The sequence below is a fragment of the Gallinula chloropus genome (genome assembly GCF_964237585.1).
Source record: "Gallinula chloropus genome assembly, chromosome: 3".
Lineage (NCBI taxonomy): Eukaryota > Metazoa > Chordata > Aves > Gruiformes > Rallidae > Gallinula > Gallinula chloropus.
The window spans coordinates 46,609,168-46,621,652 of record NC_140087.1 but is presented as its reverse complement, the minus strand read 5'-3'; the positions used below and the strand labels follow the sequence as shown (position 1 = coordinate 46,621,652).

Here is a 12,485-nt window from a genome sequence, read left to right as displayed (position 1 = left end):
CCAAAACACTTATTTGGTAACTAGATGTCTTTAAATTTAATTTCAGCAAGTTATTATTTATATTTTCTATGACTAAAAAAAGTATAATAGAGATACATAAGTTTCATCTTTATAATGTGTTGTGAGACAACTGTGAAATGATAACCCTATTTTAGATATTACTGTATAAGAGAACATTTTGTTATAATACATATTTATTTTTCTATTAGATTAATTATCAACATATTAAATAGTTCTAATTTCTTCCATTTAAATTGTTGGGATCTTTTTAAAAAAATTCTGCTGCTTCATTTTAGCATCTGCCATGCTGTGCTTTTGACTTACTGTTTTGTAAATGTCCTTTTCAAATACGGTTTTGACCTAACTCAATACTCTCCATAACTTGCCATAATTTACATGTCTCTCCTTGATTGTAGGTTGACTAACAGGGCTGTGCTGGCATTGTCGTCATACTCAGTGCCTACATGTTAGTCTTGGGTTTGAGAACTTTGCTGCATTCTCTGTTCTGGTAAGAATCTGGAGTATTGCCTCCAGCTTTGGGGTCCCCAAGATAAGGAAGTACATAAAGCTGTTGGAGTGAATCCAGGGGAGGGCCAAAAGATGATCAGAGGGCTTGCAGCACTTCTATGGAGGCAGGCTGAGAGTTGGGCTTTAGCTTGGAGAAGGCTCAGGGTAGACCTTCTAGCTGTCTTCCAGTACCTAAAGGGGCCTACAAGAAAGCTGGAGAGTGACAGGACAAGGGGTAATGGCCTTAAGATGAAGGAGGACAGATTTAGATTATATATTGGGAAGAAATTCTTGATGCTGGGAATGGTGAGGGAGTGGCACAGGTTGCGCAGAGAAGCTGTGGCTGCCCCCCTGCCTGGCAGTGTTCAAGGCCAGGTTGGATGGGGCTTTGGGCAACCTGAGCTAGTGGAAGGTGTCCTTGCCAATGGCAGGAGGTTGGGACTAGATGGTCTTTGAGGTCCCATCCAACCCAAACCAGTCTGTGGTGGTTCTTATTATGCAGATTATGCTCAAATCTGCTACAGGTTTATGTCTCTCAGAGTACATTTGCTGCCCTTGCATAATTTTACTAAATGACATACAAATAAAAGAGAAATTCCAGCAATTTGGTCCTAAGAAGTATACAGACTGGATGCTTTTTATGTTCTTTAGCTTGTCTTTTAGTGATTACAGAATGGTAGTGAATGAATTAAATGATTGCGTTGGCTTGCTTTTTTAAGACTCGGAATACTTGAAGGGTTTTCCAAGTATTGACCACTGAATTACTCTGGAGAGTGCTTTTAATCATATTTTTGTGCAGTGTCAAATAGGCCATGTTACGTGAAGAAATTTTGCATGAAAGATTTTATCTGGTTTTCAAAGTTTGCTTTATTTTATATTCTATGACATCTCAAATAGCTGTGTTCTGTGGTTTGGCTTTTTTTGTTGGTTGTTTGGGTTTGCTTTTTTTGTTTGGCTGGGGTTTTTTCTTCTCTGCAGGTTTGTGGTGTGTCACGTTGTTTATTGGAAAATTAATGGAGTTTTGTAGGAAATCTGCTTTCAGTGTTATTACTTATAAATAACTTCTAAATTATTAATTTTGCTCTGCTCTGTGTACAAGTCTAAATGTACAGTTAAATTTCCAAGAGAAAAGTTTTCTGGAGAAGATGTAACATTAAATAAGGAGCAAAACTTCCTTTAATCTACCTTTCACGTGATGCTTGTACAGGGGACCTGAGTTTAAGACCAAATGAGGTAGGTTTTTTTCACAGGAAAATGGGATGACACACATGGAAGTTACTGTATTTTGTGAATATTTGCCACATGGTTTATTGGTTGTGATAGTGAAGCATTAATGTAGCAATTACCTTGATAATAAGCGGTCAAATGTTAAAAGCTTTCTGACAACTTGACATATGACTTTGGCATTTGATAGCTGCTTGTTCATTTTGAAGAAGCTTACCTCTGATTGAATTTGCCTAGTTGCATGAAGCCTCAGACTATGCAAATCTGGATCCTGTCATTTCCTGTGATTACTGGATTCAGTACTTGCTATTGAGACTGCTGTGTTTTCAGAGGCTTTTTGTATTCCACTCACAGTGTTTGCTGAGCAGGAACTGTAGCTAAAAATAACTAAAATGAATTTCTCTGTTTCTCTTTCTTTCTCACTGCAGGATGACGTAGCTTTGCCAAGGATTTATCAGCTAAGCAGAAAATGAGCTTAACATCCTGGTTTTTGGTGAGCAGTGGAGGCACTCGCCATAGGCTGCCACGAGAAATGATTTTTGTTGGAAGAGATGACTGTGAGCTGATGTTACAGGTAATTGCATCAGCCTTCCACGTGCAACTGCTCAAATCATGAACTTAATGCACTAGTTTTGTATTTCTTTTGAAAATTAATTCCCTGGATGTTAGGGGAGTGATTGTTTTGCTTAATCGTTTGTGTTCATAGAAAAAATTCAATTATACTGCCATCAAGCATACAGTTGCTTTTGAAGTGCAGATGGTGACATTTTCTTCATATAAATCACATATAGAATGCAAGAATAGAAGAATAAATACATCTTGCAACATAGATACTTTTGATAAGTGTTTTTTTTTTTTTCCATGTAACTTGTCTTCTAATTTATTGTCATGGTTTGCTCTAATGTCCTGATCTTGTTGTACAAAGGCAAATGAAATTAGTAGAGAAGAGTGTTCCTCTGTCTCTAAGGAAGTTGAATGACTCAATCTCAGTAATGGTTTCAGTGAAATTGTAAAAATATGAGTCTTAGCCAAAATACTTCAGTAGCTTCCTTAACTTTCAGGATCACTATGAGGAACACACTGAGAGGTGTGTGACAGTATTGTTATGTAGCCATATTGCATGCACTTAACTCATCAAAGCTGTAGTCTTCTGAGCTGCTTCTCTCTATATATGTATTTTTTAAATTATTAATGACAATATTTTGGGTGTTTCTTCTTGATTTCTTGTCTTTGGTTACTGTGGAACTCTTAACAGGATTGTACTTCAAAACTTAGGTTTTCAGCCCTTCATCGTATTCAATAAAATATTTTCCTGTGGAGTTTTTGTTCACAAGAGTTGTGTATGCAGACACTAAATGGCCAAATTAGAACCTCACTTGCTAATGAAATTCCTAGAAGCCTATTTTTATGTGTGTTACTCAAAACATAACATCTCTAATAAACTGCATTTGTCTCTCAACCTCAGGAGATATTCAAAAGCTTTACAGATGATGGAAATACTTTGTCCTGATAGAAAGTATTTGAAAATACTCATAATTTCTCCTTAAAGACAGGCAGCATGATGCCTTAGCACTTTATGAGGGAAGTATTAAAACAACCCCAAACAAAAAAACAAACAGAGGAAAAAAAAACACCACCAAAGCAATCCAAAATTCCACCCTGTTGGTTCCTACCCAGAAGACTATAAATAGAACTATTTTTATTTTACTACTAGCTGCTTGTAATGGGTTCTTATCTTTGAATAAGGGAGCCTTTTCTTTTTCTTCTCCCCTTTATGCCATCTCCTCTCAGTGGTGCATCAGTTGTTAGAGAGAAGCTGAGTACTCAAGCATGTATTATTTTCTATAACAGAGCTTCAGTCATCACCTTCAAAAGTACCTACCTTTCATTAATATTGTGAATAGATTTGAGTAATTTTAAAATGTTACTTGTTTTATATTGACCTCAGAGGTAGAAAAAAGAATCAAGGGGCCTGGCAATTTTCAAGAATGTTCTTTTTAGTCTGCTGTTATGTTAGGTCTACATGTCAGCATGACTGCAATGCCACATACTGCTGGAGGGGGAGGAACCCACCAAAAGAGAAGCTAATAATGTGTTCTTGTTCCGTATGTATAGCTCTTTGTGTAGGACCTTCCTTTCCACTCTTGACAACTTGGTTGTTCTCTTACTGCAAAGCATGTGGACAATGCATGATAAAGAAAGCAGAATTTAATGCTTTTATTCATAATCCCTTGACAGAAAACATGTTATAAAACCCTTATAAAAAAGCATTTCGGTTCTGCTGTGTGCTTGATACCTAACTACTGCTCTTGTAACAGAGGGTTTGTGTCTGGGAATACAGACTTGCTTTAACAGAGTTGTTTTGTAAATATGCTCATCGTGTGCAGACTTCATATTTAACTATCTGCTCCAGTGCATCACCCTGCTTGTGAATAAATACCACACTTTTCTTTCACAATTATGTTTAGGAGATTTTTTGGATCTTGATGGGGAAATAATCTTCAATGTGAAAAAATCTACATTACTCCTAACATCAAAATTATGTCCAAAGATTACTCTTAGTTTCTGTGTTCCAAACACTTTCTTAGTAGTGTGAATTGAAGATTCTTCGTCTAAAATACTGCTATTTGCAATTTTATTTTCACCGAGTTTTCCTCTTTATATTCATACTGTTCTTACCACAGCAATTCTGTGATTTTTGTTCTTTTTCAATCATATATAAATCTTTGTACTGAGTCTGGAGTTAGTTTTCTTTATAGAAGCCCTTATGGTACTATGTTTTGGATTTGTGACGAAAACAATGTTGATAACACACCAGTGTTTTAGCTGTTGCTGAACAGTTTGTGCATTTCAAGGCATATTCTCGTTCTGTACCTCTTACATGCATGTGACACATTTAGGGATGCACAAAAATTTGAGAGGGAATGCCGCGACGAGAGGGAAGAATGCTGCCAATCAATGTGATTGATAAAGCAACTTCAACTTTATTGCAAGCACACACTTCCTTTTATACTGTTCCTACCACGTGTTATACTTGTTGTATTCTAATTGGCTCTTAATTAAAAGTTACATTTACATACTCCACCCATCTTGCAGCCTGGGAATCATGTCTTCTTCTCAGTCCCAGGAACACTGAATCCTTATTACACCTCCTACTCCCACATCTTGTGACCATGCTGTATGATACACAAAAATACACTGACCGATTGTTGACCCTTCTGTTCTCACCAAGACGGCGTGGGGCCTGGTCTTACTAAGCTACACAGGCGACTGGTTGGACAACTGCTCCATAGGCTCATGGCCTTGCTTCTCAAGCCATTCTGCAACAAGGGAACACAGCCAGGACAGCTGACCCAAACTGACCAAAGGGATATTCCAGGCCAAATAAAGTCATGCTCAACAAAAAACAAGGGAGGGGGTTTTGGGGAAAGTAACACCTACTCAAATTGCTAGGTGTTGGTCTGCTTGTGAGCAATTGCCTTTGCATCCCTTGATTTGTTTTATTTCTTCTTCCTCTTTCCTTCGCTGCTTATGCTATCTTTAACTTACCCTTGAGATCTCTTGCTTTTGCTCTTCCTGTTCTCCTCCCAATCCCACTGTCAGCAGCTGTGTGGTGCTTAGCTGCCAACCAGAACACCACACTCTTAGAAAAAGTAATTTTGATAGTACTTAAATTTGAATGGAAGTATACAATAAGAAATCCAAATTAAAATTGGTGTATGAAAGATTTACACAGCCTTTGCACCTGCAAAGGTTTTGTGCAGTGAATAAAAATATGCCAAATTATTTGCAGAATTTCAGGTGTTTCTCTAAAAGCCACAGACTTAAGTAATCATTCTTAAGATTTCAGAAAATAAGACAAAAAGTCCTGATGCTTTAAGGATCTTTTTGTGTCTTTTCCATTTTAACATGTTTTTAATAGGAATTAGCCCATAAAGATAATAAAATATTGACTAAAATATGCTATATGTATTTGAATAGCATAACTGAAAAAAGTTTGGAATTTTTTCCCATAACCTAGGTAAGGATAAATCATTTCTTGTGCCTGCATTACTGCATCAGTTATTGTGGAAAAATGTAATTGCTGCTTGACATCGTAGGATCAGCAGCACACCCACTTCAGGGAATTTGATGGTATTGAGCTTGTTGTCACTTGAAGAAAGGTTACTAAGTTAGTAGAAAACGAACTATACTGGTATATCTTCAGCTACAATTAACATTTAACTGATGTTGTATACTAATGCAGCTTTTATTGGCACAGACCTTGTTATTAATTTGTTCACCTCTTCCTTAATTCTCCCCTCCTCCTCCTTTATATCCTGGCCCCTCTTCTATACCCTCCAAGACTGCAGAGCAAATTGGATCAAATGAAAAATGTAAAAATAACATAAGTATAAGCAGAAGAGGACCGATTTCACCTCTTTGCGGGGAAAGCAAAGCAGTCTAAAGATGGCGTGGAAAGGAAGAATGAGGAAGTAAATATTAGCAGGCCTTGAGAAATCAAGAAGGAATGAGATGATAAATGAGAAGAGAAAGTGATCCATTTAGAAGATTGCATGTTCTAATGCCTTGAACTAGCTAATGCCCTGATAACCTTGGACTCCTGGAACTGTCAGACTGCAGGTGCTGGTACAGAAGTTAGGACGGTAGTCTCAGACAGAAGTTTGCCATTCTCAGTGCTGTAGGGTCCTGAACAATTAGTTGAGTAGCAAGGATAGAAGATATGAACCTGAAACTGGAAAGAACACTGTTGGAAGAAATGTGCTGCTATGCATGCCAGGACAGACTAGCTGAATTGCCAGCACACAGATCAAGTCTGAACAGCTGGGGAAGATGAGCTGCAGGCTCCATCCAGTTGGGAACTCTTCTAGATGTCAAGGTGCTGACCATATGCACGCATGAAGGAAGCATACATCCATCCCCATCTCTTCCTTGCTTGAAGTCAGCACCACGGTCTGCAAACACTTGACCATGGGCAAGGACTGTGTAAGGGGCTTAAATATTAGGGAGGTGGTATTTTCAAAGGAAATAGTAGTGAGGGGGGTTCTTTATCTGTGACTTGATGTTTAGATGTGAAATAAAGAATTAATTCAATAAATAAATGCTGCAAGTGTTTAAGGAAGCACTGATAGGAGAGTGAAAACTCATGAGCCACTGTGATGTTTAGTGAAGAGGCTGTAGCTAAGGAGAACACATTTCAGCACTTGTACATTTTGCTTAGTCAATGTATTAGAGGATTTACTGGTGCATGAGAGGAAACTTCATGTTTTAGAGAACAGTAATACCATGGAATCATATCCATTTATAGTTACAGGGAAAGAAATAAATAAATAAAGATGAAGTTGCTGGTTTTTGGATAAGATATGGCTGGGAACATTAAGAAAATAATAATTAATTTTAGGATTCTGCTGTGGGCATGCAGTGCCAGAATTTGGTATGATTCCAGGTTGAAGTTATTGAAGTTTTTTGTGTCTGGGACTTATTTTATTACATAATTTGAATAAATGTACTGTGTAGGAAAAAAAAAATCATGCTATGTTAAGAAGTAGCCATTAAAACTGTCCTAATCTGGTTTTTAAATACTTTATTTTATATTATTTTTTAATATATATTTTAGTCACGAAGTGTGGACAAGCAACATGCTGTACTTAACTATGATGCCTCTACAGATGAACATTTGGTGAAGGATCTGGGCAGCTTGAATGGGGTAAGTTAATATCAGAAATGTATGATCCTCCATAGTCTTTTGTATGTTTGTCTTGGGGTTTTTTTGAGTAAGGAGAGTGAAACTTATGAAGTGAATGTTTATTATATTTTTTTTAATACAAGATTGGAATTTGGGGATCATTCAAAAGGAAAAAGTTTTTGTGAGGGTTTTCTACTATGCATTATTTAAAGGGCTGCAGTAAACTCCATTAATAACAAGGTATTGGCAGTAGGAAAATCTCAAAAGGATAAAAAGGAAAATGTTACTCTTCTGTCTTTCAGAAATATAGAAAAATGCATCTTGCTTATGTTGTTTAAAAAATGGGATTTCATTCATTAAAACGTCTGGTTAAGAAGTTTTATTTCATAAACTATTCCTTTTTTTTCTCCTTTCTCATACAGAAAAGAATATTAAATTGTACTTCATATGTGAAAACAAATTAAGATACAATAGCCATGTTATATGTAAACATATTTAATTTTATATTTGCATTTAGTTTTCCAGTATTATTTTTGTCAAAATGTTTATTAATCCAAGTGTGAAGTTATTACAAATCAATATAGGAAAAATCTGAATTTACAAGCAGAATAGGGCTTCATGTGACATTTTACTTTAAGGCTTTTATAGGAATTGAACATGTAATGCTCTAAGTAAGCTTTGCCTCTTATAAATGTTTGAATATTATAATAGATTATTAAAAACTTAGTAACTATCATATTTTTGTAGTCCTTTAGAGTCTACGTTATGAGCTGCTTATACATACTAGTTATGGTTGTGTGGTGCTTTAGCAGAAAGCTACAGGTAGTGAATAGCTCTGTCAAATGTTTTTTTAAAAAAAGAAGACTATGAAGAAACCTCAAGTTACTGCCGTTAGCATTGATCTAGGTTTTGGTGTTTGATCTTGAAGTGTGTAATGAAAACTCTGTTAGTCTGTCTTTATTAGCTTTTCTGTATTTCAAGGTAACTAAGCATTCTAAAATGTCAGTCTCAACTCCGTATGAAACCAACGTAACCTGAAGGGTTTTATGCTTTGAATGGTTGTAGAGGTATAAGAACTTTTCTCCTTAAATATTTATTATCTCTCTGAGAGTCAGTGCACAGTTTCAAGGAACTGATCAAAAATTAATTCAACGCAAAGCGAATTTTGCTGACTCATTTGTATTTATTTGCTAATTCTGTTACTCCTGTAGTCAGTAGGCATACCTTCAGATTTTCATTGACTTACCACAAAACTTTAACTTAATGAAAATATAAGTTCAAATGCCTTTGTTCTACACCTTTCTTTGCTTCTTATAACTAGCTTTCAGTTATTTGCTTTGCTTGATCTCACTTGTTTTCAGGTTTGACTTGTCAGTTGTTCTGTAGCTGTTTACCCAGAGACATCAAAGGGACTCTTTGTTCCCACACTTTCAGGACAGAGAACATTAAATCTTAGGAGTTCTGTCCTTGGTCTTTGTCCTCATAGTGCTTCCTTTGCTATGTCTTTACAGCTGTGCTCGTCTTACATACCTCTACCCACCTTGTTTCAAGTTGAAAGAGGAAATACAACACCATACCTAATTGTGCCGTAGAACACTATAGCCAATGCCTCTGTACCATGTGGTGAACTACTGACTAACTAGGCAGTGATTCTTTCAGTCTAGCTACTGTTTCCAACGAGAACACCACCTCCCTAACTGCCAAGTCTCTCTTTTAGTGCTTCATCAGCTTCTACCCATTCTTACTTTGCTTGCTTCATCAAGAGCAAACATTTATCTTGTGTCTCCTCAGTTATTTCCCTTTCTTTGGAAAAAGAGATGCATACTTTTCTTAGTATATGGGACCGCTCCATTCCTGGTAGTTGTGTACTCTGTCTGCTCAAGACCAATACATAGGTCTTTTGAGTTTTGTGAGTCCCAAATACTTGCACGAGATGAACTGTAGTTGGATCTAATACCTGAATATTCTTATCCGTATGGTTGTTGAACACTCAGTTCAGTGAAAAAGTTACAGCAGTATTTATCCTGGACTTCACATGTCTAGGCTGAAAATAAAGTGAAAGTAAATTTTAATCACACTTCCATGATGTAAGGTTTTATTTCTAATAATCCATCATGCCAACTCCTGGTCATTTGCTTATCTTTTATTTCATACAAAAAAGATTAAGAACTTTATCTTTTCTGAAACAGATGTGTACAGTTGCTAAGATAAAACCTATTTCACAAGTAGCAACAGAATTCAACTTTATTCTCTCCTTTGACATACAACCTCAAAAACATAGTAGAAAAATGATCACATACAAATGACCCTGCTGAATAACATTCTTCTTGGGTGTATTTGGTGGATAATGAAGTCCTTTCACACTAATGATTTAGGACTGGATTGCAGAATGCTCAGCAGACTTTGAAGACTTAAAGAGAGTGGACTCTCACTATTTGAAGAGTAAAGTTTTGGAAATCATGTGAATATATATATACATAAAAACGTGTAGAGTGATTGTAAAAGGAGAAAAGGATTCCTTATTTAGATAGTAACTAGCTTTTCCAAGCTAGCTTTGTTTTGCATTCCAAAGCTTGTGGTGAGATTTTAAAATTCCAGTAGCAGAGCAACTGCGGTTTGGTTGTTTTATGCCACCAGTTTGGTCACGAGGACTGCACACAGTGCTGACAGAGTTCTCTGGGCCAAGCATACTGTATGCAGACAAATTTCAGAATTTTGACCTGGGAGGACATAAATGCATACATGTCCACATGGCATCCTACTTTTCAGTGATTCACTGAAATTCAAGCTACCTTGAGGATAGTTTTCACATGGGGTTTTTCTCTGGACTCCCACAGTGTTAAAAGTGGAGTAAATATGAATTAAACACCACTCAAAGTTTCCTGATAAAAAAACAGTAAATACTTGTACCTTTAATTCTTCTTTCTTATCCATGATAATTTCCATGAAGTAGGTAAAGAAGATGTTTTTCAATAAGGAAATAAACATTGTCTTCATTTAGAAAATCAATTAAAAAAAAAAAAAGCCATTCTGTTTACTATATCTACTATTTTGAGGAAAGGACATGTTTCTGCCTTTACAGAATTAATCTAATATTAGATTTAAATGAGCAACACAAGCATTCAAAGATTCAGATTCTTGGTTTACTTAATTTATTTTGTGTGTGCGTGTGTCCCTGACTTGTTCAGCTGCTGCATTCCTTAGAAACATGTACATTTTGTTGTGGAATTCTTAAGTTTGAAGTAGCATGATCCTGAGGGGTTGTGATACTCAGAGTCTCCAAAACAAACCAATAGGAAGTGGTTTTCAGAAAGGCACCCTGGATATTTAATCTATCTGTAGTATAGAAATGTAGCTCTTAGGTAAAGTAAAGATGAGCAAGAAGCTGTAAACTTTTTAAGATCTGGGAAAATATACAACTGATAAATAATTCATAAAATAATACAGCAGTCTTATACAAGCTAATCCATAAATATTTAAATTGCCTTGAATTTGCCCTAAATTAAGGCTTCATTTTGGATTTTAGAAGAAGATGAAGAAAGCAATGCCAAGAAACAAGTGACTTTTCCCATATCGTTAATTAATCATATTTCTTACAAGAAGATACTACCTTCTTTTAAGTCTGTATATTACTTTCTTTTCAGGTAAAAGGAAAGATTTCAAGAAAGCTGGGGGAGGATGTAGAGGAGAGAAACTTGGGAGTGCAAATTCTAGCTTCGTAATGCAGATTTGAATTGAGCCTTGTAAAATAGTTTAAGACAAGATGCTGTGCAGAAGGCTTTTGTCAGCTCATACTGCAGAAAAATTCTTTCAGGGTCTCTAACTCTGAAAGTGTCTTAAATATTATGCACAGTTACATTTACTGTTGGCTGTTTCCTTTGTAGCCTGATCTCTAGTAGTTTTAATGGAGACCTTAATACTTTCTTCTGCTAGGCAAAACATGTTTTTATCCTTTCATATTTCTCTATCAGCGAATTCATAAGATACTGACATAAAGTTGTCTCTGAAGATACCAAATTCAATTTTAAGAAACAATTGACTTTCATGGTTAGAGATTCAGCATTATTTTGAGAGTTCTAAGAACAGTGGTATGACTCTGGGATGAGGTTTAAGGATCCCCCTCCAATGGCAAAAGGGCAAGTTGTGAGAAGAACACTCAGTTCCTAACGCTCGCTTTTACCTTAGCCTGTTAGTATCCTTGGTTTCTGGTATCTGAAGTCACCATGTGCAGCTTAAGTCTTGCTGGTATTAGTGACCTGGTCAGTTTGCTTGACACTGGCAGCCTACCTTCCAAGGACTGTAAATCAGTCTTTAAAGATGCAGGTTCATTCCAGTGAAGCAAAAAACCTCTTCCCCCCCACACCCTTTCCTTTCAAGGCTTTATATCTGGTTTAGGATTTTATGTAGATGACTTTCTAGAAGGGCTTGAATAATTTAACGTCAAGCACTATTCATACTTTTCTCTTTTTTCCCCAGAGATGAAATCGTTTCCCGACTCTTTCAAATTACATATCTGAGATCCATTTTGACTTGAATGTATATTGTTGTTCCTCCTTGCTGCCTCTGTAATTGGTCATTTGTCATAGTTTAACCCCAGCAAGTAACTAAGCACCACACAGCTGCTCGCTCATCCCTCCTCTCCCAAAGGAATGAGGAGGAGAATGGGAAAACACCCTCATGGGTTAAGATAAAGACCATTTCATAGGATAAGAAAGAGAAGAATAATCATACATATAAACTAATTGCACAAATGAAATTGTTCACCATATGAGGAAAAACTCCAATGCTCAGTCCGTTTCTGAGCAGCAATCCTGCCTCTTTGCAGTTTACCCAGTTATACCTTGAGCATGACATTACATGGTAGGGAACATCCCTCTGGTCAGTCTGGACCAGCTGTCTGGCTGGGCTCTCCCCGCTTGTGTACCTGGCAGGATGTGAGAAGCTGAAAAGTCCTTGATTTATGTAAGCACTACGACTACCTAGCAACAACTAAATCCATCACTGTGTTATCAGCATTATTCTCACACTTAATCCAAAAAACACAGCACTGTAACAGCTACTAAAAAAA

At 36.5% G+C, this 12,485-nt stretch overlaps 1 protein-coding gene across 1 annotated transcript in view; it reads left to right on the top strand.

The window, feature by feature from the left end:
* Positions 1-2,200: 2,200 nt before the first annotated feature.
* CEP170 (centrosomal protein 170) overlaps positions 2,201-12,485 on the top strand; it is a gene marked incomplete at its 5' end in the record, with an annotated part of 73,235 nt that continues 62,950 nt past the window's right edge. Inside the window, 2 exons of the mRNA XM_084261979.1 lie at positions 2,201-2,305; positions 7,349-7,438. Coding sequence (XP_084118105.1) covers positions 2,201-2,305; positions 7,349-7,438 — 195 coding nt within the window. The remainder of the gene's footprint in view (positions 2,306-7,348; positions 7,439-12,485) is intronic.